At 35.4% G+C, this 27,117-nt stretch overlaps 1 protein-coding gene across 2 annotated transcripts in view; it reads left to right on the top strand.

Annotated features, from left to right (window-relative positions):
• TXNDC16 (thioredoxin domain containing 16) overlaps positions 1–23,520 on the top strand; it is a 67,426-nt gene extending 43,906 nt beyond the window's left edge. For both annotated transcript variants that reach the window (XM_016198114.2, XM_016198117.2), the window contains 10 exons: positions 2,365–2,491; positions 2,931–3,074; positions 3,614–3,673; positions 8,800–8,968; positions 9,315–9,451; positions 10,845–10,929; positions 12,535–12,673; positions 14,598–14,758; positions 17,061–17,251; positions 21,998–23,520. In XM_016198114.2, the coding sequence (XP_016053600.2) occupies positions 2,365–2,491; positions 2,931–3,074; positions 3,614–3,673; positions 8,800–8,968; positions 9,315–9,451; positions 10,845–10,929; positions 12,535–12,673; positions 14,598–14,758; positions 17,061–17,251; positions 21,998–22,260 (1,476 nt within the window). In that variant the 3' untranslated portion in view covers positions 22,261–23,520. The remainder of the gene's footprint in view (positions 1–2,364; positions 2,492–2,930; positions 3,075–3,613; positions 3,674–8,799; positions 8,969–9,314; positions 9,452–10,844; positions 10,930–12,534; positions 12,674–14,597; positions 14,759–17,060; positions 17,252–21,997) is intronic.
• Positions 23,521–27,117: the final 3,597 nt, after the last annotated feature.

A 27,117-nucleotide genomic window follows, 5' to 3' on the forward strand; every position in this document is an offset into this window, starting at 1 on the left:
TTCACATATCTATTTACATATATATTTTAAGAAAATCAGGATCATGCTATATATCTTACTTTTAACTTAAAATTATATTTAATTACTTACTATTTTGCTATGGTATCTGCCTTTGTATAATGTTTTGAATATCACTGATTCTTTCTTTTGGCTAAATTTTTGGAAGTGAAATTTGTCAGAGGAAATGGGAATTTTTAAGGCTTTTAAAATATATTGTCAAATTGCCCTCCAGAAGGGTTATACTTTTACTGAAAGGGTTTGGAATTCCTTCTTTCTCACATATCTTTGCCAATACTGAGCATTAATCTGAAAAAAAAAAAAAAAAAAATTTTTATAGGCAAAGAAAGTTCTTGTTTTTAATTGTATGAACTTTTGAAAGTTTATTGGCCATTTATATTTACTTTGTAAATTTTTGTTAATGCCTCTTTTTTCTTAAATATTTAAAAATTTTTCATAGTTATTAAGAACTCTAATTCTGAACACCTAAATATTATATACATATGCTAAAAAATTGATTGATACGTTTACAAACTGCCAGTTTGTACTTAAGTTCTTTTACCTGAGTATATGACAAATACTGGGTTAAGAGTCAGAAGACTTGGATTTTGTTTCTTCTAGTTCTGGGATTAAATAAATGCATCAAGTTCTTCAGGCTCAATTTTCTCATTTGTGGAATAGTCATAAAACCTCACTTCTAACTTACAAAACTTTTTGTAAGAGCAAATATGAAAATACTTTGAAAACTGTAGTATTGTTCAAATATGTGTAGTATGGGGCTAGTATGCTCTACCTTTTCACTAGGTAATGGAAAGAATACGTTCTGAAGCCATTTTTTTTTTTTCTAGTAGATAAAGATCCTTAAATGAGAAACTATAATATTTGTTATTGGGAAATAGGTTTATAGAAGAATTAAAATTAATGCGGGTATCCTAGTTATGGATGTCTTAAATTGTTAAAATACAGCTAATTTTGTATAGTGGATAAGTAAGTAAATACTAATGTATTTATATAATGAATACAACAGTGAAAAAGAATGAACTGCTTTTATATGTAACAACGTGGGTAAATTTCACAAATAATGTTGAACAAAAGAAGCAGTCACAAAAGGAGTACAAACTGTATAGTTCCATTCTATAAATTCAAAAACTGGCAAAATTTATAGGTGGAGATGAAAGTCACAGAACAGTGATTACCTTTGGGGGAGATGGCCTCTGGGTGTGCTGGTAATGTTCTGTGTCTTAATTTGTGTGGTGGTTACATAAGTGTGTGCATTTTGTAAAAATTCATCAGTATTATACTTCAGTAAAAAGTTTACCTCAACAATCTCTGTGTATATTTGGAATAAATTCAGTTTGATTGAATTTGATTCCCCTTCCTTTTAGCATCGTTATGTTTCTGCAGGAGTAAAAAATTGCTTGCCTTGAATATAATATTGAAAAGAGGATATGTGATATCAAAGAACAGACACACTTAAAGCTCTTTGTTAGCTTTATTCTAGTGTATAGTTACAGTCAGAGATAGTTTACTAAAATAATCTAGTTGCCGTTGGGCATTAGTGAAAGAAATTTTAATGGAATAATCTCAAGTGGAAACAGAATTTGGCACTCTTAAAATACCTGGGGCAGTTAATATTTTTATGTTTATAACTAAAACAGTTTAAATTTTTAGTGGGATTATGTTAGATAAAGTACTTTTCTGAATATTTCTGTGGAATATTCAAAATAGTTTTGTTTGGCTCTGTTTGCAATAAAATTGTATATATTTCCATTTTATATTGAGGTAGGGTTTACTATTACATGTGGACTGTTTCAGATTTCAGTATAATGTAATTGTGAAAAGAGGCAAGCAAGACTTCCTTTTAAAAAAATTTTATTTTTCAATTACAGTTTACATTCAATGTTATTTCGTATTAGTTTCAGGTGTACAGTGTAGTGATTAGACAATTATATACTGTACAAAGTGTTCCCCCCCTATATTTCAGGTATCCACCTGGCACTGTACATAATATTAGAATATTATTGACTGTATTGCCTATGCTGTATTTTACATCCCTGTGACTGTTTTGTAACTACCAATTTGTAGTTCTTAATCCCTTTACCTTTTTCATCTAGTCCTGCAATGCCCCTCCCCTCTGGCAAGTGAGACTTTCAGTTCCTCTTTTTATGCCATCTTTTTCAGTAGTGTACACTGTCTTTTTATATAAAGTATGCTTTGGATACTTTTCATAGTGACTGTGGAGTTAATTTTACTTAATATAAAATCGAAGTTCAAAAGTTTAGCTTCATTTTAATGTCAACAAGTAAAATATTTTTATATTAAAATGCCTTATTATATTTTAGTTATGTTTCTTAAAATTATTTGTAGGGAATGCCAGTGGAATATTTGGTGTTGCATGATGTTGATTTAGTAATATCCCATGTAGAAAATAATACGTACATTGAGGAAACACAAGAAGATGAAGACGATGACATGGATGAAGGTCCAGATATGGGTAATATGTTTTGTGATGCTCACCCCGGGACCCATTCCTGCCGAGCACCCATTAGGTCAGGAAATTTTAATGAATTAACTTTTTCGTAGAATGCATTCACATTCAAGACTATGAAAAAACCTAAAGAAATTTACTTTGAATCACATTTTATTAGAAACAAAATGTAATATTCATATTATTTCTAGACCAGTTTAAATAAGTGCTCTGGACTTGACTAACAGGTCACAGTTTCTGAGTCAGGAAGCATCTCAGAGTTATTTAGGATGGGAAGCCAGGCAACTAGAAAGTATTCTAAACAGCATACATCTTTAACTAATAAAATAGTGTGAATTCAAGTTTTTATAAAGTACCAAATTTTCATATGCTCACCCGGGAAAAGAGCTAAAATATTTTTAATTATACATTTATATGTACATTACATTCTTTTCAAATGTTTTAGGAATTCAAGATGATGAAGTGGCAGAAAGTGTTTATAGAGATAGGAAGAGACAGCTACCTTTGGAACTCACAGTGGAACTAACAGAAGAGACATTTAACAAGACAGTAATGGCTTCTGACAGCATAGTGCTTTTCTATGCTGGTTGTGAGTATGAATCTTAAGAGGAGATTATATTACATATTAGGACATTTAAAGTAGGCACGTTTTATTTTTGCATTCTGTGTATTACATGTAATAAGATGACATAGCTTTCTTATGTCCCAGGTAGGCTGCACATATGAAACATTTACTTCCAGCTGATTCTGGGGTTGTAAAACTCATTATATATATCTGACTTACAAATTGAAGGATAATGATTGAACTAGATGTTCAGCTTATTAATTTAGAAATATTATTTTGATTCAAACTAGTGACTTTAGTATATTAATAGTTCTTACAGGTTTATAGGAAGTATATTGCTTTTATCTTTAAATATTAGCCCTTCAACTATATTCCTTGCAGTGTGAATACAGAAAATTAGTTGTATTTGGAACCTTCTTAAATGTTTGGAACAAAGAGTTTGTATACTTATTAAGAAATAACAATTTTGGGAAACCCCATAAATCTATATGTTTTTATGCATAAGTATGAATGCTTTGGAGATATGCATGTTGTAATATCTGTTGAATTTTTTTAAAATATAGGGCAAGCAGTATCCATGGCATTTTTGCATTCCTATGTCGATTTGGCAGTTAAATTGAAAGGTATTGTGCTGTGGTGTGCATGCTTACTTCCCTGATTCTGAGCTATAGCTATTTGTAGAACTGTGTTATGCTAAAGATGAAGAAAACTGCATAAAAATTTCAGGTTATTATGTTTTTGTCTGCAAGGTTAGATTAATTAGCCATGAGCTTCAAAAATGCTTAGAAGCATTCATTTTGATTGTCTTCATAGAACTGTCTTTAGTAGCAAGTACAGAGCCCATGTATTGAGTACTTGTGGCCACACAGTTAATCCATAACCTTTTTGGCTGGATTCAGTCATTCAGCAAGCATTTACTATTAAATATTATTAAATAAATACTAAATACTATGAAGTAAACATTTGACAGATAAGACCCAGTATTACAGTCTAATCAGAGAGCCAGGATCTTTTTATTTTAACTGTTCTCTGAAACCTGATCCAGTGGTACGAAACTAAGAATCCAAGAAATGGACTTGAACTCAAAATGTCTATGCCACCATCCTAGCAAAGACATAGGGAGGCCTGTTAGCGAGAGAGAGAGAGGTGGGAAGCATCAGCTGGTTGCCACCTGTTGCCTCCCATACGCACCCCGACGGAGTCGAACCTGCTAGCTAGGTATGTGCCTTGACTGGGAATCAAACCCACAAGCTTTTGGTGTATGGGACGACACTCCAACCAACTGAGCCACCCGGGGCCAGAATATCTGGTTTTTAATAATTGCTGAATAGTGAGTAACCTAATATGATAGAGCTTCATAAATTTTGGTTTTTTTTTTTTAGTGGAAAATGTGTACTGGTGTACAACTTATTTCTATTGTTGGAGACTTTGTGAATTCAAGAAATTGATTCCAGAAAATCACCCTAAATATAACATGTTCTATAGTAATAAAAACATCAGAGATTTCAAAATCCCTTTTGAACCATTTCTCTAACATTTATTTCTCAACCACATTTGATTTGACTTTTGATTATTTCGTTTCCCAAGTGTGAAGAGGTGATTAAGTCTTTAGTTACTGTGATTCCTGATATATATATATCTTAAAACAAATCCTGTTATTCTCTTTCAGGTTATCCTTTGTAGTTGCAGACCTATGGACAGATTTAAGTTTTTTCCTTCCTTCCTTCTTCTTCCTTCCTTCCTTCCTCCTTCCTTCCTTCCTTCCTTCCTCTTCCTTCCTTCCTTCCTTCATCCTTCCTTCCTTCCTTCCTTCCTTCCTTCCTTCCTTCCTTCCTTCCTTCCTTCCGTCCTTCCTTCCTTCCTTCCTTCCTTCCTTCCTTCCTCCTTCCTTCCTTCCTTCCTCCTTCCTTCCTTCCTCTTCCTTTCCTCTTTCTTTCTTTCTTTCTTTCTTTCTTTCTTTCTTTCTTTCTTTCTTTCTTTCTTTCTTTCTTTCTTTCTTTCTTTCTTTCTTCTTCTCTCTCTCTCTCTCTCTCTCTCTCTCCCTCCCTCCCTCCCTCCCCTCCTCCCTCCCTCCTTCCTTCCCTCCCTCCCTCCCTCCCTCCCTCCCTCCCTCCCCTCCCCTCCCCTCCCCTCCCCTCCCCCCTCCCCCGCTTTCCCCCTTTCCCCCTTTCCCCTTTCCTCCCTCCCTCCCTCCTCCCTCCTTTCCTCCCTCCCTCCTTTCCTCCCTTCCCCTCCCTTCCCTCCCTTCCCTCCCTTCCCCTCCCTTCCCCTCCCTTCCCCTCCCTTCCCCCCTTCCCCTCCCTTCCTTCCCCTCCCTTCTTCCCCTCCCTTCCTTCCCCTCCCTTCCTTCCCCTCCTTCCCTCCTTCCCTCCTTCCCCCCTTCCCCCCTTCCCCCCTTCCCCCCTTCCCCCTTCCTTCCTTCCTTCCTTCCTTCCTTCCTTCCTTCCTTCCTTCCTTCCTTCCTTCCTCACCCTCCCTACCTCCCTCCTCCCTCCTCCTCCCTCCCTCCCTCCCTCCCTCCCTCCCTCCCTTCCTTCCTTCCTTCCTTCCTTCCTTCCTTCCTTCCTTCCTTTCCTCTTTTTTGATACTTCAGCCTTATTAGGAAATTATTAGAAGAAAGGAAAAGGAGGGTGGTGAAATATAAACCATAATAAAATAGTAATTGGATCATGTCCCTGAATAATAGAATTATCTCCCCAGCCCATTTGGGTAGTTAACAAGTGAAAATGGAAAAAGAGTCCCTCACTTCTTATTAATGACCAAATAAAGAGACTACCTGATCCTTCAGTGCAAGGACTCTGAGTTGCATGTGTTTGTAGTATAAAAAAGATTACCAACCCAGGACTTGATTTCCTTTTTTATTTAGTTCATTCTTAACGAGTAACAATTCTTATAGTAATTAGATATCAGGGGGCTTAATGTAGATATGTATTAGTATAGGTAACTATAGTGTTTTGTATCTGTGTTGAAGCCCAAACTATAACTTTGTAAACTAGAAAATATTGTAATATTTTTGGCATTTAGTCTGTAACCTTTCACATTGACTACTTGAGGAAAAGTCACTTTTCATCTCTTAATCCAAGGCAATGAAGATTATTTTATACTTAGTCACAAGGTGGCAGCAAATGTCAAGTTTTTATACTTACATAGGAATCTGTAGCTAAAAGAATCAGTTTTTCCCTTTAAATTAAGAACCGTATTTGAAATTACTGCATTGATAAAGTATATGTGATATAATACTGTAGGCATCTTATAATATAGACTATTCCAATTAAAACATGATTAAATATTGAAATCATTTTATAGGAAAGAAAATAAAAAATTTAAATTGGTAACTAATATAGGTAACCTTACAATGTTTAATGATATGTATCAATATTCTTTTTTTCAGTTTCAAAAGATAACATCAAAATTTTCAACTTGGAACGCAGGGGACAATAACATTTTTAGCAGTGGTAGACCTGTTGTGGATGTATATTGAAGGGAAAGAACTGCATTTGTCATAGTACTGTATTCCATACTTGGGTAGCCAATATATAACATGATACTCTAGCCCTGCCGGTGAGTCTCGACCTATGAAGTCCATAGGTTCGATTCTTGCCCGGGCTCGATGCCCAGTAGAGGGTGTGCAGGAGGCAGTTGACTGATGTTTCTCTCTCATCGATATTTCTATCTCTTCATCTCTCTCCCCTCCTCTTTCTCTAAAATCAGTAAAAACATATTTTAAGAAAAATATGTACTCTGTATTAGCAAGCATCACTAGGTATTTATTGACTAATTAAAATAAGGGATAGAAAACTTTGTAGAGAAGTCACTTAGCACATATAATTTTAGAAGGAATAAGAATTTATCTTTGTTTATATGTTTATATAATATTCAGGTATTAATATACTTTAGTGTAAAATTTGAAACTTCTTCATGAAGAAATATAAGGTACATTCCACAAACTACTGTACCAACATTGTATGGTACTAGGCAGAGGAATATAGTGAATAAGACAGATTACACCCTGCCTGTATTGTCGAACAGATTGCTAATATTAAATCTAGTGATAAGTAACCACATCTTTGTTATATAATCTAGAATCACTTAAAATATAAAAATGAATGTTCAGTATTAAAAACTTTTGGTGATAAAATATTAAATTATTGCATTCACAGTTTTAATCAGATGGTTAGGTTACATCCTAAATTATATCCTAAATTGATATACAAAGACTCCTACTTTGATCTAATATAAAGTTTACTTTTATTAGAATTTATTCCTTCCTTTCACAGTTGAATTGTGTGGTACTTATTTTTATTTGTTTTTTGATCTCTACCTAATGATTTACATATTTTAGAGAACTTTACAGATATTATTATAGAACAAGTGGGGGGGGGGGGGAATTTCTCTTTGGATTCCACTGTGTGTTTTCTTAGGCTGAAAAGCAATTATAATATTTAGACAAGATGGATACCTGAAGCCTTGGATGAGTTTCATATGTGTCATTTATTCACACCCATATTTAAGGTGTTTCATGTGCAAGGACTGCTGTAGATACTGGAAAATCAATGGTGAGTGAAATAGACACAGTCCCTATTCTCAGGGAGCTCTCTTGGTGGAAACATACAATCAGATAACCACACAAATGAGTATATAATTACATAATGAGATAAAGAAAGGAGCATGGTTCTGTAAGAGCATAGGAACCTGATGTAGATCAGGGTGTCCAAGAAGTGGTCCACATGCAGAGACATGAACGGGTGAGAAAAACCAAACTCAGCAAAGGTTGTTGGTGGTGGGCTGTTAGCAAAACAGGTTTGAGTTTTTAAAAGATACCTCTGGTGTCAGTGTAAAGATATGCCGAATTCAAGGAGATGAATTAGAAGCCTGTTGTAGTTACCCAGAAAAAAAGAATGACTAGAGTAGTGGCAGTAAAGAGAAATGGATAGAAAAAAGAGATTTAAATTGTAGGTGGTGCAATTGAAAGGATATGCCGATTGATTTGATTGGACACGGAGGGGTGAGGAGTGGGGAGGCGTGAAAGATGAGACTTTGTTTTCTGAGTTGTACAACAATGGCAGTGTTCACCAATATATTCCGGAAGGAAACCGTATTTGGTTTTAGACATACTGTACTGAGTTTGAGGATGTTTCCATTCAAAACAGAAATAGGTCAGTCGGTAAGAATACATGGGTCTGGAACTTTTAGGTGGAGCCTGGGCCAAAGATGTAAATTTAAGATTCAGTAGATTGGTAATGGTTTTTGAGATTGTCTAGGACAAGAGTGTAGAGCAAGTAGAGAAGGCAGCATAAACTGAGCCTTGAGGAACTACCATTCCTACTGGCAGGAGAACCTGCCAAAGGAACGAAAAGGAGAGCAGGAGAGGTGGGAAAAAGCCACTAGGGGAGGTGTTGCAAAAATCAAGGGAGCCCAGCCTATGTGGCTCAGTGGTTGGGTGTTGACCCATGTACCAAGAGGTCGCCGGTTCGATTTCGGGGGTGTGCCTGGGTTGCCGGCTCGATTCCCGGTGAGGGGCGTGCAGGAGGCAGCCAGTCGATGTTCTCTCTCATCAATTTTCTCTCTCTCTCTCCAAAATATCAATAAAAACAAAAACATATTTTAAAAAAATCAAGGGAAGAGAGTGTTCCACAGAAGTGTTTCATGCTGCTGAGGAGGTTAAAATAAGAATGGAATATAAAAATATTGACAATTCCCAACAACAGAGTATTAATATTTATAAAATGTGCATGTTCCTTCTCTTTAGGCACATCCGTTATGCTGCTTACTAGAATAAACTGTGCAGATTGGCCTGATGTGTGTACTAAGCAAAATGTTACTGAATTTCCAGTTGTGAAAATGTACAAGAAAGGCGAGGACCCAGTATCTTATAGTGGTATGTTAGGAACTGAAGATCTCCTAAAATTTATCCAGCTGTAAGTATTTCACCTTCCCTCTAAGAGTTTTAAACTTTTAGGTCTATAAAACTTCTAATTACCACACGCCGTTGACAGACTTTGAATGGGTTAAGATGGATATAGAATTGAGATCACAGGATGAGCATTGATGAGTAGAGCGCATTCACATTCCATCACTTTTGGGGAGATAGAAATTTTGTTTAATGAGGGTAATATTTTGCTTGTTTGTTTAGAATAGTATCTGTATTTTGTCAGATGTTTATCTTGAGGCATACAGTCTTTTCTAAGTTCAGTACTTTTATTTTTTTACATTTGAAAAGTATTTTTAAAAACTAATTTTGAATATAGTTATATATTCATTTAGCAACAGGATTTCATGTCCAGTGAACATAACATCTGTCCAAGAAGCAGAAGAATATTTAAGTGGGGAGTTATATAAAGATCTAATCTCCTATTCCAATGTGTCAGTATTGGGACTATTTAGTCCAACCATGACAACAGGTAAGTAGAATTGAATTTTTAAATTATACAAAACTTAGTTAAAAACTCTTTTTAGTTTGTTTAAAAAAAGAATTACTATCTTTTTAAATTAGAGAACTCAAATTACTATATAAACGATTTTGAAAATATAGAAAAATTCGAAGAAAAATAATCTATAATCTAATTATTTGTTAAATTTTAATGTAATTCTGGAATTACAAATAATTAGATTATAGATTTTTATCTTTTTCTTAGGAATCTTTTCTACTTTGGTGTAGCACAAGCTAAAGAAAACATTTTCATGGATTACTAGTTTCTTATTAGAATCATGATTATAAATAAGCTCTCAGTGCTGCCTACTGGCTGGCTGTGCCACTCTAGTACGTTTGCTTTCCTACAGACGTGCTCACTCTTGTGGAAAGTATGTATCCTTTTTAAAGAAAATAATTTTGTTGTACCTGATGTTAACAGTGTTGATGCTCGCATCCTTAATATAGTGCTGTATGCTAAGGTACAGGCCTTTTGGGTTCAGCATGCCCAGACAGCTAGGTGCTTTCCATCATTTTTGTATTTGAACTACTATGAACCTTTCGTGCAGCAAGCTGAGCTATCGTTTGGCCTACATTCGGCAAGAGTATGTCATTTACATAAGTCCCCTCTGCTCTTTTCTCATTAATCTGCAACTATAAATTCAGACTTACTTCTTGGTTATCTGATTATTAATATGATCCAGCACATGCTGTTATTTATGAAAATGTATTCAGAAACCTATAGATATAATAGTTTTAATTTTGAGTATCTGTATCCTAACAAATGAGAAAAAGCTGATACACAAATTAATCTAAGTTCAAAAGTTAACAAAAACAGATTATGGAAAATCCGGGAAATAAAAAAGAAGACACAAATCCCTCCTAATTGCAGAACCCTCACACAGATTTTCTAGAGGACCAGAATTTCCAGTCATCTGTTATTGTCAATGCTTGTAGGTTCTTTTAGATTCTGTGATTATAATGGGTATATCATTTTACATACCTGCTTCTCTTTCCAGGCTCCATATAGAATAGTTGTCTCCATTTACCCTGCCTTAGGAATAAATTTTAAAAAAGCAAGAAATATTTTTCAGTAAATGTGTATGATTAGAATGCTGTACATCTTATAAATTTAGAGTACATTTGTTTAAGGAACCATAGTTGCATTACATCAGTTTATATTTCTGTAGTAATCAAATGTCATAAAAAGAACACAGATTTATTTTAGAACTACTAAGTTATATAAGGTCTGCACTTAAATATTTATCTTTAATATTAATTAGTAACAAAGTACTCTCATTTATAAATCTGTTCATCAGTTGAGTAGCCACATAATTTTAAAGGTTCCATTTTTTTTTTTTTTGGTCTTGTCCATGTATTTTTAGCAAAAGAAGATTTCACTGAAGCAGGAAAGTACCTAAAAGGATATGTTATCACTGGAATTTATTCTGAAGAAGATGTTTTGATATTGTAAGTTTATTGGTCTTTTAATTTTAGGGAGGAAGAGGTTTGCAAGATAATGTATTGCCTGTCTTTACACAGTTGATGAAGAAGATAGGGCAGCAACCTAACAATTTTTAATTTCCTCTAGGAAGATATGGGAGGTTCCACCTGGCTAGAAGTTTTAGATACTCTTTTACTTTAGGCTAGTGTCCCCAGGGAGGCAACCTTGGATTCATATTACTTCATCTTCCTGTAAGTTTTTCTCTTTGGGTTCTGTTACCTGCAATTTTGATTCTTTGGAGTTGGCATTTTTTGGCGGGGGGGGATTTTACTCTTGAGTTTTTGATTTGCCACCAAGATGTATATAAAAATCAGTTTTTCCATATTTCTCCCAGAGTTTTAATTGATGCAATTACTGCTAAAATACACTTAATCAGTGCTTTTTAAAGCCACTTAAGTTGCTATATTTGTAGAATTTGGGGCTCCTGTGAACTACCGGACGTTTCAGTTGCTGCAGAATGAAGGACTGAACTGAGAATCTGAGGTGGTCGCATTCTGCATAATGGTTCATTTTCTGATGGAAGTGAAGTTAGTTAGGCCCAGTAGTTTGTCTTTCTTACCTTCTGGCTATAATATTCCTAATTGTCATTTCTGAGCTTAAATCTTTCATGATGAACATTGGTGACGTATGCTCTTGATGATCAAACTCCTGTTCTATCCATGAAATCAGTAATTTAAAGAAAATAAAAATGAGTTCCAGATCTTTAGGAAATGGGAGACGTATTCTGACACATGGGCAGTCACCCACTGTCGTCTTCTCTGCTGCCTTTGTGCACTTAACTGTGGCCCAGAGAGCTAGACCAGTCATTTTCAGGTTGTATTTTGTTTATAACCAAGTGGTCAACTAAGAGAGTTTTGCAGATAATCTGAAGATTGGCCTCTCTTCCAGTGCTTATGTTAGTATAATGTTTACACTTTGTTTTAGCATGAGTTCTTTAGTAATTTCACACAAAGCGTTTTTTCCTATTTAATTTAGTGATTTTTTCTTTTCTTTTAAGTTTAGTTAGCAAAAGTAGTGGCAGGAGGAGCAGGTTTGGGCTCTGTCTCAGTGGAGAAAGCACAGACTGTCTGAAGTACCTCAGTGTGACTTCTCTCTCTGCTGTTTATCACTGTCTGAGTCCTGGTTTCCTCTTCTGTGAGAAGGGGGTGACAGTGGCTACTTTATAGGGCTGTTCTGAGGGTTAAATAAAACTTAACTAAAAGCACCTGGTGTACTGCCTGCAAATAGTAGATTTTTAATAAATGTCCATCTCCTTGCTCAGCGGTATGGTGAGCAGTCCAGAAAGTTTGAGAACTGTTCAGTGTGTTCCTAATCCTGTTTAGACATTTTCTTGATTGAGTAAATTTACTAGAGAAAAAAAATCTGGGCAGATTATTATCTTTGCTTTCTTTCAATCTGGGTCATCAAGGCTACAGAAGATAAATTTTTCTGTAAATTGAATTCATTTTTCCCTTGGTAGTAGGGCTTCCCATTTGCTGCCTTCCAGTGTGACCTCTTGGCCTCAATGTTTATGTTTTTGATGACTTGCTGTAGTTTAAAATTGAAATTTTAAAATATATATTTCTCCATAGGTCAAGTAAATATACTGCAACACTTCCAGCCCTGCTGCTTGCCAGACACAACGAAGACAAAGTAGAAAGCATTCCATTAGCTAACACCCATGCACAAGAAATAGTTCAAATAATAACAAACGCGTTACTGGAAACATTTGTGAGTATATTTTATAAGGATGTTATTTGAAATAAGGATATCTAATTCAGTTAGAGGTAGTTTATTTTAATATGTGATTTTCCAGCTTTTGTTGGCATAGGGCATGATGTTTGTGAGCTGAGGATTCATTGGGTTCCTCTGTTTTATTGTTGACTCATTATGCATGAAGCCGCTCTAGTCCACTGCCAAAAGTTTCCGTGTCTGGATTATTTTTATTGCTGAGGCTACTGTGGCTGATGGCCAGTTGAAATACTTAATCTAGGCTGAATCTTGGTATAAAGCACATGGATTCTGGAGAGTCAGACTGCTCAGCTTCAAATCCTTGCTTGATTTCTTACTTACAGTGTGTTAACGTCTCAGTGTCTGTTTCCACATGTGTAAAATGTAGGTGATAGTAGCAACTGCAGAGCATTATTGTCAAGACTAAATGAGATTTGTGTTCATTGTTTGGCCCCCTGGTGTTTTTTTAGAAATTAATTCCAGAGAGAGAGATGGATGTGAGAGGGAAACATCAATCAGCTGCCTCCCTTACTCATCTCGACCGAGGATCAAACCCACAACCTGGGCATGTGCCCTGACTGGGATTGAACCCACCACCTTTTGATGTATGGGACGATGCTCCATCCAACTGAGCCACACACCTGGCCAGGGCTAGCTGGTATTTTTATTATTTATACAGTTTCAGAACAAAATGCTCACTTATGAAAGGCCTTTTTCAGTACTTTGTATAACAGCAGAGTCGGGGGCACAAAGCCGTAATTTGTATTTCTTGATTTCAGTTGTTTTGCATTTATATTAAACATAGCTACATTATTATAAATGTATGCTTTGCTACAATATAAAGTGATGTAAAGAGCCCTTTTATCAGCTAGCAATACTGAACAAATATCTTGTTTTTATGTTGTCATGATGATCTAAATGACATTACATTTAAGGCTCAAATAAATTACTGTAGTCTTAATTATAAATCTTTTTGTCACCTTGGTTCTGTTCCCCCCACTATTCTCCCCCAATTAAAGTTACAGGTTATAATTAATCAAATTATTAATATTTTCAGGATGTAGTTTTCTAAATTATTTACTAAAGTAACAATTTTGTATATAATAATATGTTGTTAAATATTTCTTTAGCAAATGCATAGTGTAATATTGTTGGAATTATTATAAGCCTTTAACTACTTTTTTCCAGACAATACAGAAAACTATAAAGAAGAAAATTAGAATCAAACTCTTTAACCAAGTTTAAATTGGAGGATATATTATCCCAAACTTTAAAAAAATTCCATGTGTATATATGTGTTTGTCTTTTTATATATTAAGGGATATTTTCATCAAGTAATAAAGATAGACATACTGGTTTTTTAATATCTGCATAATATTCTGTTGTACATTAGTTTTCCGTTGGTGAATATTTAAGTCGTCTTTAGTTTGTTTTGTTTTACTCAGGGACCATCTTTACAGATAATATTTTGGTGTTTCCATGATTTTATATTCATAGAGTTTAAATTGCTGTTCCAAAGGGTAGGCCCATTTTTAAGGCTTCTGATACTTATTCCTGTTTTGCCCAACAGAAGATTTGTATCAATTTACTCCGTATTGCCTAACTGATAGATAAAAATGCGTATCAATTTTTCTTCTTCTTTAAGATTACAGTCTTTAAGGCTGAGAAACTTGGGGCAAACTTAACTATCAAAGTCCGTTTATAGTTTAGGCAAACTAGATAAGCGTTGTGGCAGTGTTCCAGTTTGCAGTGTTTTGGTTTGCAGTGTTCTGCTAAATACTGAACAGCTGTAATAAAAATTATTTTGCTTTTAGTTTATGAAAAAACCCTCAAGTGGTTGTTAAATTTCCTGAAGTTCCTCTGTGTTGGAGGGTTAAGTCCGGAGTACGCGGTGATTTAAACATTATTCTCTATTGTTTAACAGCCAGAAATCACTGTGGGAAACCTTCCCACGTACTTAAGGCTTCAGAAACCATTATTGATTTTATTCAGTGATGGCAGCATAAACCCTCAGTATCAAAAGGCAATATTGACACTGGCAAAAGGGAAACACTTGGATTCAGTTATCCCTTGCTGGTTAAATCTGTAAGTATGTTTTTATCTTTTAATATGTAAAAGGTAAAGTATAATTATTATATTTTCATTAGGAAATGAAGCTCTCTAACTCTACCTTTGGAGTTAATATTTTGGGACCAATGTATGTCATCATCATATTTTAGTAACTAAACTCTCTCAGATGCTCTAAAATGACTTTTTAGATCGAATTATATTCTACAATAACTTTTTTCTGTGTGTTTTTTCTAGCCTTATTGAGGAATAATTGACAAATAAAACTGTAAGATATTTAAAGTTACATTGTGATGATTTGATATATGTACACATTGTGAAAGGATTCCTCCATCTAGTTAATTAACACATCCATCACCTCACCTATTTACACACACACACACATACGCACACACACACACGCTCGCGCATTTGGGGGTGGTTAAGAACATTTAAGTTCTACTCTTCTAGCTGTTATACATTAGACCATCAGACCTTATTACAACTGAACGCGTTTGTACCCTTTTACCAACCTCTCCCTACTTTCCCAACCCCCAATCCCTGGCAACCACTTTTCTATTTTTTCTAGGAGTTTGACTTTTTTTTAGACTTAGTGTGTAAGTGATACTGTGCAGTATTTGTCTTTGACTTATTTCACTTAGCTTAATGTCCTTAACGTCCATCCATGTTGTAGCAAATGGCAGGATTTCCTCCTTTCTCATAGCTGAATAACATTACATTGTGTATATGTGTACACACGCACACCACATTTTATTTATTCATTCATAATGCTGCAATGAATATGGAAGTGCAGATACCTCTTTGGTATCCTGTTTTTACTTTTTTTGGATACATACCCAGAACTGGGATTGCTGGATCATATGATAGTTCTATTTTTAATTATTTGAGGCTCCTTCACACTGTTTGCCATTGCACCAATTTACATTCCTACCAACACTGCACAAGAGCTCCCTTTTCTCTGTATCCCCACCAACACTTGTTACTGCTTATCTTTTTGATGATAGCCATTCTAACAGGTGGAAGGTGATAGCTCATTATGGTTTCGATTTGCATTTCCCTGATGATTAGTGATATTGAGCACTTTTTAAGTACCTTTTGGCCTTTGTATGTCTTCTTTGCAAAAGTGTTTAATCAATTCTTCTGCCCATTGTTAAGTTGGATTTTTTGTTGTTGTTGAGTTGTATGAGTTCTCTAGTTATCTTGGATTTTTATCCTTTATCCGATGTGATTTGCAAATATTTTCTCCTATTCTGAAGGTTGCCTTTTCGTTTTCTTGGTTTCCTTTGCCATGCAGAAGATTTTTAGTTTGATGTAGTCCCACTTGTTTATTTTTAAAGTAATACTTTTTCTGATTTAAAGAGTAATTGATGTTCATTGAGAAGATTTTGGCAAATACAGAAAAATAAACATTGTGATATTTTGGCATTTTTCTTCAGTTTCTTTTTTTGTACTTCTCTATTTTTGAAATGCAGCCTAAATGTTACAGAAAGTTTTCAGTGCAATTCACAAACGTTATTTCCTGGTATGTGTTCTAGATATATGGATTGTGTTGCATTAAATGTCTATGAATATAGTTCACATAGGTACACACTGTGCATTCTTCATATTCATCAGATGAAATACATTTTATTTTTAACTCACTTGAAACTTACACAAATGGGGCAGTGTACATTTTTGCTTTTGAAGAGTTCTCTAACAGTACAACCTACTGATTGAGACAGAATTTTTTCAGGTATTATCCTTGTAGGTATCTCAGAGTAAAATAGTATTTTCTATAATGTAGAATATGCTGTATTAGGAAAACTAGGTATCTTAAACTATGGTTTCCTTGAACATAATTTAAAAAATCTCTTTAGTTTGAAGTTAATCTTTTCTCCCTTTCCCCCAAGGAAGACAATTTTATTTGGAAAAGTATTTTTAAAAAGTATTATAAGTATCTTGTGATTTTATAGTTTGTAACCATTTAATTTTTGAACTGACATGTGAGCAGATACTTAGCTAAACTTGGAAGGAACCTATTGATTATGTTAAGCTAAAATTGTCAAGCCTTTGGACTATGCCTGTTTTTCTTTAGTACTCTCATTGGTTGCCTTTTTTCCTCCTAAGAGAAACACAGTGCCTCATGTTAAAAGAAACTTTTTAATGCTCTGATTACTAATAACATACTTATAGACCGCATGGTTTTTAGGACATCTTTTCATAAAATAAACGTACTGGTTTGATACTATATTTAAAGGTGAATATTCTACAAATGGTTATTTTCTTTATTTTGTTATAGAAAGAAATATTAATTAGCATGTTCAATTACTCTCGTTCGTAGAGAGAATACTCCTGTGGGGAGAGAAATCTTGAAGGCATATTTTGGAGCTTTACCTCCCCTTCCTGTTCTTGTTGTGGTGAATCTGCATTCCGGTGGCCAAGTATTTGCATTTCCTTCAGACCAGGCTGTAACTGAACAAAACCTTTTACTGTGGCTTAAGAAATTAGAAGCAGGACTAGAAAACCATATCAGTAAGTTTTTTCTTTTGTTTAATACACACCATTATGTATTTTGTTTCATAGATTTTAAAACGTGAATGATAGCTAAGGAATGCTAGAGTTAGTCGAATTGTAATGTTTATAAGTATCCTGAATAGTAATATGCTGATAGCATGGGACAGTCTCCTGTGTGGTAGGTATTATTACCCACAGAAAATAAGTACCACTGTATTAAATTTAATAAAAATAGCTAATGTTTATGGAATGCTTGCTAGGTGTCTAGCACATTGCTGAGTTATTCACATGTATTATTTCATTTAATTCTCACAGTTTTCACAAGAGTTGTATGAAGTATTATTACCTGCAGAAGAGTTAAGTAACTAATTGAAAGTCATATAATTAACTAGTGAATGAGGAAGCTTGGATTCCAACCTGGATCTTTTTTATTCCAGAGCCAGAATTTTGAACCACAAGAAAATAGTTCTTGGCTTAGGATTTATGATGCTGGCTTATGACATACTATAGTTTCTACTTTTCTAAAATATGTAAATTTATACTTGTAGTGTAGATGCATATGTTAATTTATATACAGTTATGGCAACAGCAGGCCTGTTGCTATAATTTAAATAAGTTAACATGTAATGACCTAGATTATTAGTATATTGAGGAAATAGTGTGAAATTTGATGTAATGAAAGGTCTCCTAAGGTACTGACCAAGGATTTTGTTATCGGGTACTAGATAAACTATATTATAATAATATTTTGACACTGATCCATGATAGAATCCTGAAAAAAGGGGTATGTATGTATATGTGAATATATATGTATGTGCACACATACAGTTCTGGTGTACAAACTCCATTCAGTGTTTTGTTTTATTGTCTCTCAGCCAGCATGAATGGTGTGAGTATACCATTATGCATATTTGTGTATATTTAATCAGATACTTGGAATTTATTTTAAATGTCAGTCATTGTAGCACACCTGTCCTTTCCGGATGGTGTGCTTCATTTCTGTTAAATTAGGCAGTTTAACAGAAACCAAATTATTATGTTTAAGTAGCCTATCGATGGTATTTTTATATTGAAATATAATTCACATACCATAAAATTCCCCCTTTTAAAGCCTACAATTCAGTGGTATTTAGTATATTCACAAGGCTATACAACCATTACTATTAATTGAATTCTATAATATTGTCATTGCCCCCAAAAGAAATCCCATATCCATTAGCAGTCACTCCCCAGACTTCCCTCCTTCCGTCCCCTGACAACCACTAATTTATCTTTATAGATTTGCCTAATCTGGATTTTTCATATAACTAGAATCACTTAGCATAGGTTTTTCAAAGATCATACATGTTATTGCATAAATCAGTAGTTCATTCCTTTTTATGGATGAATAATATTCCATTGTATGGATATACCACATTTTGTTTCTCCACTCATCAGCTGGTGAGTATTTGGGTTGTCTCCACTTTTGGGCTGTTATGAATGATGCTGCTCTGAATACTGATGGACATGTTTTGTCTTTGTCCAATGCTCAGGTGTCTTATGGCAGTACTACACTGTCTTCAGTACTATAGCTTTGTAGTAGGTTTTAAATTGGGAAATTTGATTCCTCTAACTTTGTTCTTCATTTCCACCATTATTTTGGCTATTCTGGGTAGTTTTAGATTATATTATTTTTAAGTCATAATTTTCTGAGATAGTTTTAGTTTTAATATTTTCCTAGGAAATGTGAAAAATTAATTGATTAAATTGACTATTTTGTTTAAGTCATAAACTAGAAGGAGGCCTTTTTGTAGTTGTCACTGATCTCTGACTTCTTTGTAGCCACACGGTATAGGGGTCCTTTCACTTGTAGCTCCTGAGCTCTCCAGATAGTCTGTGTTCACTTCTCTTTCTGTATTGCTGTTTTATAGAATCAGAGGAGTGTTATCATTTTGTAGCTGCTGTAACACTAAGGCCCCATGGACTCTGACTAGGTCAGATAGGATTATATGTAGCTAAGGTCAGGGTACCTTTCAAATGGAATTGCTTAAGAAAAAAAAAAGTGGTGATATTTAAAGACACACAAACCTGAGCTTATGACCCATCTTCCTTAATTACTAACTGTGTGTCTCTAGGCCAGTCTTTCTTTGTTTCCTCCTCTACAACTGCAAAATGAGATTAGTTCCTACTCTGACTACTTCACATATTTATTTTAAAAAATCAAATAAAATTATGTATGCAAAGGCACTTTGTAAAGTATAATATCTAAAATATCATCATAATTTATATAAAGATCCTTTCCTATAAGGAGCAAAGTGGGGGGGGGGGGGGGCGTTGATTCCTCAAATCAAACTGTTACCAAGAGGAAAGAATCAGGTTTATTCTTCTGAGTTTCCTGAGAGACTGATATATCTTCCACTGCAATTTTTTTTTTTTTAAAATCCTCACCCAAGGACGTGCTTAGAGAGAGGAGGGGGGCAGGGAGAGAGAGAGAGGGAAACAGTGATGTGAGATAGAAACATCTATTGGCTGCCTTCTGCAAGTGCCCTGACCAGGGATTGAACCTGCAACTCAGGTGTGGGCCCTGATGGGGAATTGAACCGGCAACCTCTTGGTGCACAGGATGACACTCAGCTGAGCCACTCTGGCCAGGCATTCCATTGCAGTGTGGATGAATGCCTTTGCCAACTCACTCTTTGAAAGGTTTCCATTATTTCTTTGTATCACTGCTCCTCTTCTTGTTATTCCTAAGGCCTCTGCAGGGAGGAAGCAAAGCGAGCAGCACTTGCCTGCACTGGGCCCTGTCTTCTGTGCTGGCAGTGCTGCTCTCACCACTCTGAGATGGCATCTGAGATGGGGTCTTGCAGCTCCTCTTGAAATGGCCTGCCTTTGTAACGGTGCCACAAGTGTCTGCCTCACCTTGCTTTCTGCACATCTTAATTTTTGTGAAATTGTGACCACTGGCTACTTTTACTTGAGATTTACACTTTGGTCAAGCTCTCTGACCTTTTTAGGTCTTGGTTTTCTCATCTATAAAACTGAGATAATAATTGTACTTACCTCATGGGGTTGTAAGGTTAAAATGGATAATGCCTTGTATATAGTAAAGGCTCAGTAAATGTTAGCTATTATTATCATTACTAATCTGATAATGTATCTGTTACCCTACATAACAAGAGCACAGTTTTATTTGCAATGGAAAGCATTAAGACCTTTGTAGTATTCTCTCAACAAATAGCAGAATTGTGATACCCAGTTTTAGGCATTTTGTCATCATCTTAGACCACTGTGCTGCAGTGTTTACTTTTAAAAATACTGTTAAGTATGTGCTATGCTTCAAGTTGAATTTTTCTTAAAGATACTTAATATCTTTACTAAAGATACTTTATTTGCATATTACAAACTACAGTTATTCTTACCTCCTATTCATTATGTTCAAGAAAATATAATATTTGTTTGTCACTTTTGTATCTGCTAACCTGGCTACAGTAATTTTGAAACATCAATTACAGGGTAGCCTAAATTTAATATCCTGCTGATGTTCCAGGTACAAGGAGTTTATATAATTAATTCTGAGTGAAGAAATTATGTATCAATGAGTATATATATATATACTTAATTTGTGCAGATTTTTGTTTGAGCTTTAATCCACTCTAGGAAATTAGAATTAAAATGAATTTTCTAAGCATTTTAAAGACATTTGATTTATGAGAGATGCTTAAGCTTGTATTTTATAGACTTTTTTCACGTAACAGCTCATTTTTTTCATGTAACATTCTTTCACTGAAATTTATTTTAAAAGGTTTACTTGGCATATTTCCTTATATAGTTTCTTTCTCAAAATAGTATTTTAAATGGGCAACTAAATTCTAAAAGTGTTTTGTAGAATCTGTCTACTAAATGGAGAAAAGTTAGCTATTTTATCTCATACATATCTTATCATATAAATTACCATGATAGCAAACTTAATGACCAATGTTTTAAATGGAAGGAGACTTGACTTGGGGTGGTAAACATACAGTACAATATACAGATGATATATTGTAGAATTATATACCTGAAATCTATATAATTTTATTAACCAATGTCACTCCAATAAATTGAATTAAAAAATAATGTTAAGATTCATTACTTATGAAGCCCATCTAAGAAATTATTCAATCCCTGTCTATTTATAGTACAGTTGATTCCATAGCAATTTTAAATTATCCCTGTCTATAATTATTTTTATAAAATGAACTTGTTTTCATAAAGTGTGTGCAGAGGATGTTAAAGCCTAAAAAAAAAAAAACACCAGAAAGTGCTTTAAAATATTAGGAAATACTTGTCTAGGTAGTAAGTAAATATGTATGTGCCAAAAGTGGTTTTTGGAATGATTCATAAGAACAGTTCCATAAGAAACGGTTCCAATTCTTTGGGATAAAGACAGCAGCAGGGAGGGAAGCAGGAAATGTTTTTATTTTAACTTGTACCTGTTTGTGTGGTAATCTCATAAACATACTGCTATTTTCTAAAACCTCAACAGGATTAACTGGCCAAGAGATTAGATATTTGCAATATGATAGCTTGCAAATGTAAAAAATAAAGATGGCTAGTAATGAGGAATGTATCTAGTTTCTTAAACAATGTAGTAAAAAGGTAGTTTTGCTTAGGTAAGTAGAACTGATAAAGTCCTCACTTTTACAAACATATCTTTCAGAATAAAACATTTTCTAGTATATTTATGTGATGAGTTTTTTGATCTGTTTGTTCATCTTTAACCCTTGATTGTATCTTTTTTCCTAGCAATTTTACCTGCTCAGGAATGGAAACCTCCCCTTCCCGCTTACAATTTTCTACAAATGATGGATGCTGCAGCATCTCAGTATCCCACTAGGAAAGGTCCTGAGTGTATGAAAGAAACTAATATTCAGGAGAATGATGAAGAACAACATGAAGATAAATCAGCAGTAAGAAAAGAACCAATTGAAACATTGAGAATAAAGCACTGGAATAGAAATAATGTGTTTAAAGCAGAAAAATCAGTTAGGCATGATAAAGAGTTATGATGCTCAGAAGTGAGCTAATTTAATAGGGTTGTGGAAAGCTTTCCAAGATCTTTCTGGCTTATTTGATAGACTTAAGAATTTATTTCATTAAAAAATAATACTAAGTTATTTCAAGTTTCTAGACCAGTGCTATTCATCAGAAATATAATGTGAGCCATATATGAAATTTAGAATTTTCTAATAGCCACAGTAAAGAAAGTAAAAACAAGCAGGTGAAATTAATTTTAATAATATATTTCACTGAGTAAGCATACCCAAAATAGTTCCGTTAACTTAAAAATATTTTTTACTTTTTTTTTTATATCAAGTGCATATTGTATACGTATTGCACAGCTCACTTTGGAGTAGCCACATTTCAGGTGCTCAGTAGCAACATGTGACTGGTAACTACCGTATGGGACAGCTCAGCTCTAGACAAAATCTGGTATAATTAATTTAACTTGGTTCTAGCCTGATATATTTTGAACTGAAATATAAATGTAAGTCTGATTTAATCACAGTTGACTCCACAGTGGGGTCATGCAGCTGGCAATTGTATTTGTTTTGTTGTCATGATGTTAAAACTAATGTTTCTTAACTTGGGAGCAGTTCTGCCCCCCAGGGGGCTTTTGGCATCAAGAGTTATTTTTTAAAAAATATATATATTTTTATTGACATCAGAGAGAGGAAGGAAGAGGGAGGGAAAGGGAGAGATAGAAACGTCAATGATAAGAGTCATTGACCGGCTGCCTCCTGCACGACCCCCTTGCTGAGGACCGAGCCCGCAGCCCGAGCATGTGCCCTGACCGGGAACTGAACTGTAATCTCCTGGATCCTAGGTGAGTGCTCAGCCACTGAGCCACACCGGCTGTGCAAGAGTCAGTTTTGATTAGGTGTATTACTGGCATCCTGTGGGTAGAAGCCAGGGATGCTACTAAACACCCTATAATACATTGGACAGCCTCCCGCAACAAAGAATTATCCTGCCCTAATGTCTAGTGCCAAGGTTGAGTAACCCTGTTAAACTGACTGGCAGAGTGGGCTCCCTGAACTTTCTGGTCACTGTGTTTGAAAAAATGTTGGATATTAAATATTAGGTGGTCTTATCCTGATTATTATCTGGACATAACTTATGTTTTCTTATAAATTCTTTTTATAATATTTTTAAAAAGTAATGACATAACCCTAAAAAGGACCCAGAGTGAGATATATTATATATATCACACTGTAACATATATTGTGTTAGGAATATTATATATTCTATTTATAGAGAGGCATATTATTTAATAGAATATATGACAATTCTTATATATAATTCTCATATATATAAAATATGTAAAAGAGAACCTTAAAACTTCCTTTTATTTCCTTTTATTTCTGCTAAATTTTATATTGAATTGGAATTAACATTCTGTCATTCTCCTCAAATAAAAAAAAGGCTCCCTTATCTGAACCCTGTGTGAAGTCTACCCTTTTAAGCTGTGGACAAATCAAGTGGTCTCCCTGTGATATTGGGTCTCTTTTATATAACAAGAGGGTGAGATTAACCAAAAAAATTATTTTTCATCCCAACCTGTCTGGCTTATCTGTTTGTAGCAGTAGTTTGTGCCATTTTTGCTCTGTGCATTTTTTGAGACATTTGTTGAGCCCATCCTATTTGGTACTCCACTGTATTTCTCATTGTAATATCTACTTGGTATATCTTGTGCTTGAAATTTTCTCCACATGTGGTTTGCTTAGTACAAATGACTGGAATTTAAAAAATCATAAACAGCTAAATTTCAATAAATGCATATATTTCATTGTAACATAGGCCATTTGCTACTCTCAGTACCACCTCCTCAGTTTTCTCCTGTAGCATGTAATGTTTATTATTTCAGTTCATTCTCATTTGTTTTAATTTCTAACATGGGAGATATGAGAGTGAACTCTAAATATAGTTTGTAATAATAAAACATTGTCAGCCTAACCATTAGAAAATGCTAATTAACTACAAGCACAAAGAAACATGAAGTTAATTAGTCATTGTATCAGAGCCAACAATTTTGACTGTTATTAATACATGTTCTTTTAACAATTTTAAGAAAAGTATCTGGATTTCAGGTTACTTTCAAAAGCTTTCTGTGGCCTCAGCCACACCCTCTATTGGACTGCATACCCTGTGTCCGATGGTTTTCTTTGGTTGTAAGCAACACAGATTCAACCCTCGTTAACTTAAGCAAAGTGGAATATGGTCAGTCATCCCTTGGTGTCCAAGAGGGATTGGTTCTAAGATCCCTCCTGTTGGATACCAAAATCCGGGGATGCTCAAGTCCCATATATAAAATGGCATAGCATATAAATTATATTTGCATATAGGCTACAGTTGGGTGTGCCCACACACACTTCACTCACGTGGATTCAGCATAGAGCTCAGCGTGTGACAAATACAAGTTTTGTTTTTAGGAACTTTCTGGGGTTTAAAAAATATATATTTTTGATCCATAGTTGGTTGACCCTATGGATGCAAAACCCGTGGATACAGAGCGCTGACTATATTGGGTAATTCACAGTTAGAAGAAAAATTAAACACAGATAGGTATTAAGAAAAGATAGGAACCAAGGATCTGTGTAGCAGGAACTAACAGCTCAGTGTTGAATTTGTTCCAAATGTTTTTCTAATCTTTCGTGAGGAAGTTGGTTAGGGGAAGAGTAAGCAGACTTCCACAGTGTAGAAGAGGTAAATTTCACAAAAGAAATCTAGATTCTGTTTACCAGACAAAGTGAGTGTGAGCGTGGAGGGGAGGGAAATGTGTGACAGTGGAGAGGATGTCCTCACACCACTGTGTTCTTCCATCTGCCCTTAGTATCCTTTTCAGGTCTTTCTGACGCACCCTCCTGCCCATTTCTGAGAGCTTCAAGAGCCCTCTCTCTACTCCCAAGTGGTTGTAGTTTTCCTGTATGTCCCTTGATCCTCTATAAGACTTGTTGGCCAGTGCATATGTACATTTTGCATAATATATCTTCCCATAAGTCACTCTCTCCCGCCTCACCTGCTGGAAGGTAAACATCCTTGGTCCATTGCCTCCAGCCCTTTTGTTGAAATTTTCCATGGGCTGTTTTTCCAAAATTCCTGGAGTTCATTCCCCAAGCTATGCTTCTTTTAAAAATGAATTAAACATGTTTATATGCTGAACAAGAAGGGTTTGCAGATCAGTACGTGCCTATCTTTGGTAATAGAAAGTAGTCAAATAGGTATACCTTGGGAGCTTGCTTCTGCTTAAGATGTAGAAAGCTGCAAGCAAATGTTACTCTCATTCTAACAACAAGAAAAAAAAAAAAATCACAAGTTTTCTTATACCCATCAGAGAAAGCAGCCAAAAGAATTGAATTCCAGAGTGACAAGCCGTTTCAAGGGAAGACAGGATATATGAACTGCTTCACTTTTGGCAGAGAATTGGAGGCTGCCAGTAAAGCAAGTACGGAAAAATTATCAAGAATTTGGAAGAGTTTAAAATTTTGCCCTACCTGCAAGTTATGTTAGCTTGCCACAGTTTCCTGAATCAGAGAACTTGAGTACTCACTGTAATAGCATTCCTCAGTGTCAGTATTTGTGTGGGTTCCCTGACTTCAGTCCTACAGTGGGTTGCACGGTAGGGGAGGAACCCTGAGCTCAGGAAACCTAAATGTTTGATAATGGGTATTAAGCATGCCTGCCGTTTGCTCTGGAGGGAGACATACTTACTAGAGTGCAGAGTAATGAAACATGCCTCTCTTCTAGAGAGAGATGGTGTTTTCCCAGGCTGAAAAGATAGTCCAGAACAAGGCAGTCAGTGTCTGTTCACAGATCATGCCAGGAGCACAAGAGACCCAGGAAGAATAGTCTCCAAACAGAAATCACCTAAAGTTTTAAATAATTCTTTAAAAGCCAAGTGTGGACTAAAATACTAGCTTAGAATAACTGGGAGCCCTGACTTGACATTAATTCATGTTCACTCAGACTTCCTATCCACCAGCATCCACGGGGTGCTAATGACAATGATTGGAGCAGGAGCCTGCAGGGAAGAGATCCCTCAGTGACACAGACATGCGGGTAGTGGTTGATAGAATGATATTGGGTGGCAGATGTGAAATACCGGCTATTTCCTCAGACCTTCCTCTTGTATGAGTGAAAACTGTTAGCCACTATAGAAGAGAGAGCAAAGGTCCACTGCCTCTGGGAGAGAGGTAAATGTAAAAATCTTTTATCCCTGGGGAGAGACAGAAAACCTTGGGCCAGGATCCTGCACGAATCTGCTGTCACTGGGAGAAGTGCAGGAGTATTTCTCCTGTTCAAAACCTGTGAGAAATGGCCATGTTTCGCTGCCATGGGGGAGGAGTTAGAAATTCTGAGACGGCCTGGCCTTGGGCCCCAGGTGCACAGCCCTCTGTCTGAGAACTCACCAAGAGAACCAAGAACTTCTACCTCCACCCGTCATCCGCTCCGTATCTAATAACAAGCAGCAGCAGTTTACCACTTCGGGAGGCACAAGATTGTGAATGACACAGGTAAGCAGGACTTGCGGAAATCTGAGGGTGGGGCAGAAAACAAACCCTCTGGCACCGAGGCCCAAGTCTAAGTACAAGGAAATAGCAGCCAATCCCTGGAGGAACATGCAGACTGTGGTGCACCAAAGGTAAAAGTAACAACAAAATCTAAACCCATTTTTACTGACTAGATTTACTCAGTCCCTCATATGGTCAGGTGTAAGTATTATTTATCTGTCTCTGCTATTCACCATAAGATGTGTGGCATTCAATCTAAAATCCTGACTAAGGAACAGGAAACAATACATTGTTAAAAGATGAAACAAATGATAGAACAAAACTCAGAGATGACCCAGATTTTGAACTGTGAGA

The sequence above is a fragment of the Miniopterus natalensis genome, chromosome 1 (genome assembly GCF_054644295.1).
Source record: "Miniopterus natalensis isolate mMinNat1 chromosome 1, mMinNat1.hap1, whole genome shotgun sequence".
NCBI classification, from domain to species: Eukaryota; Metazoa; Chordata; class Mammalia; order Chiroptera; family Miniopteridae; genus Miniopterus; species Miniopterus natalensis.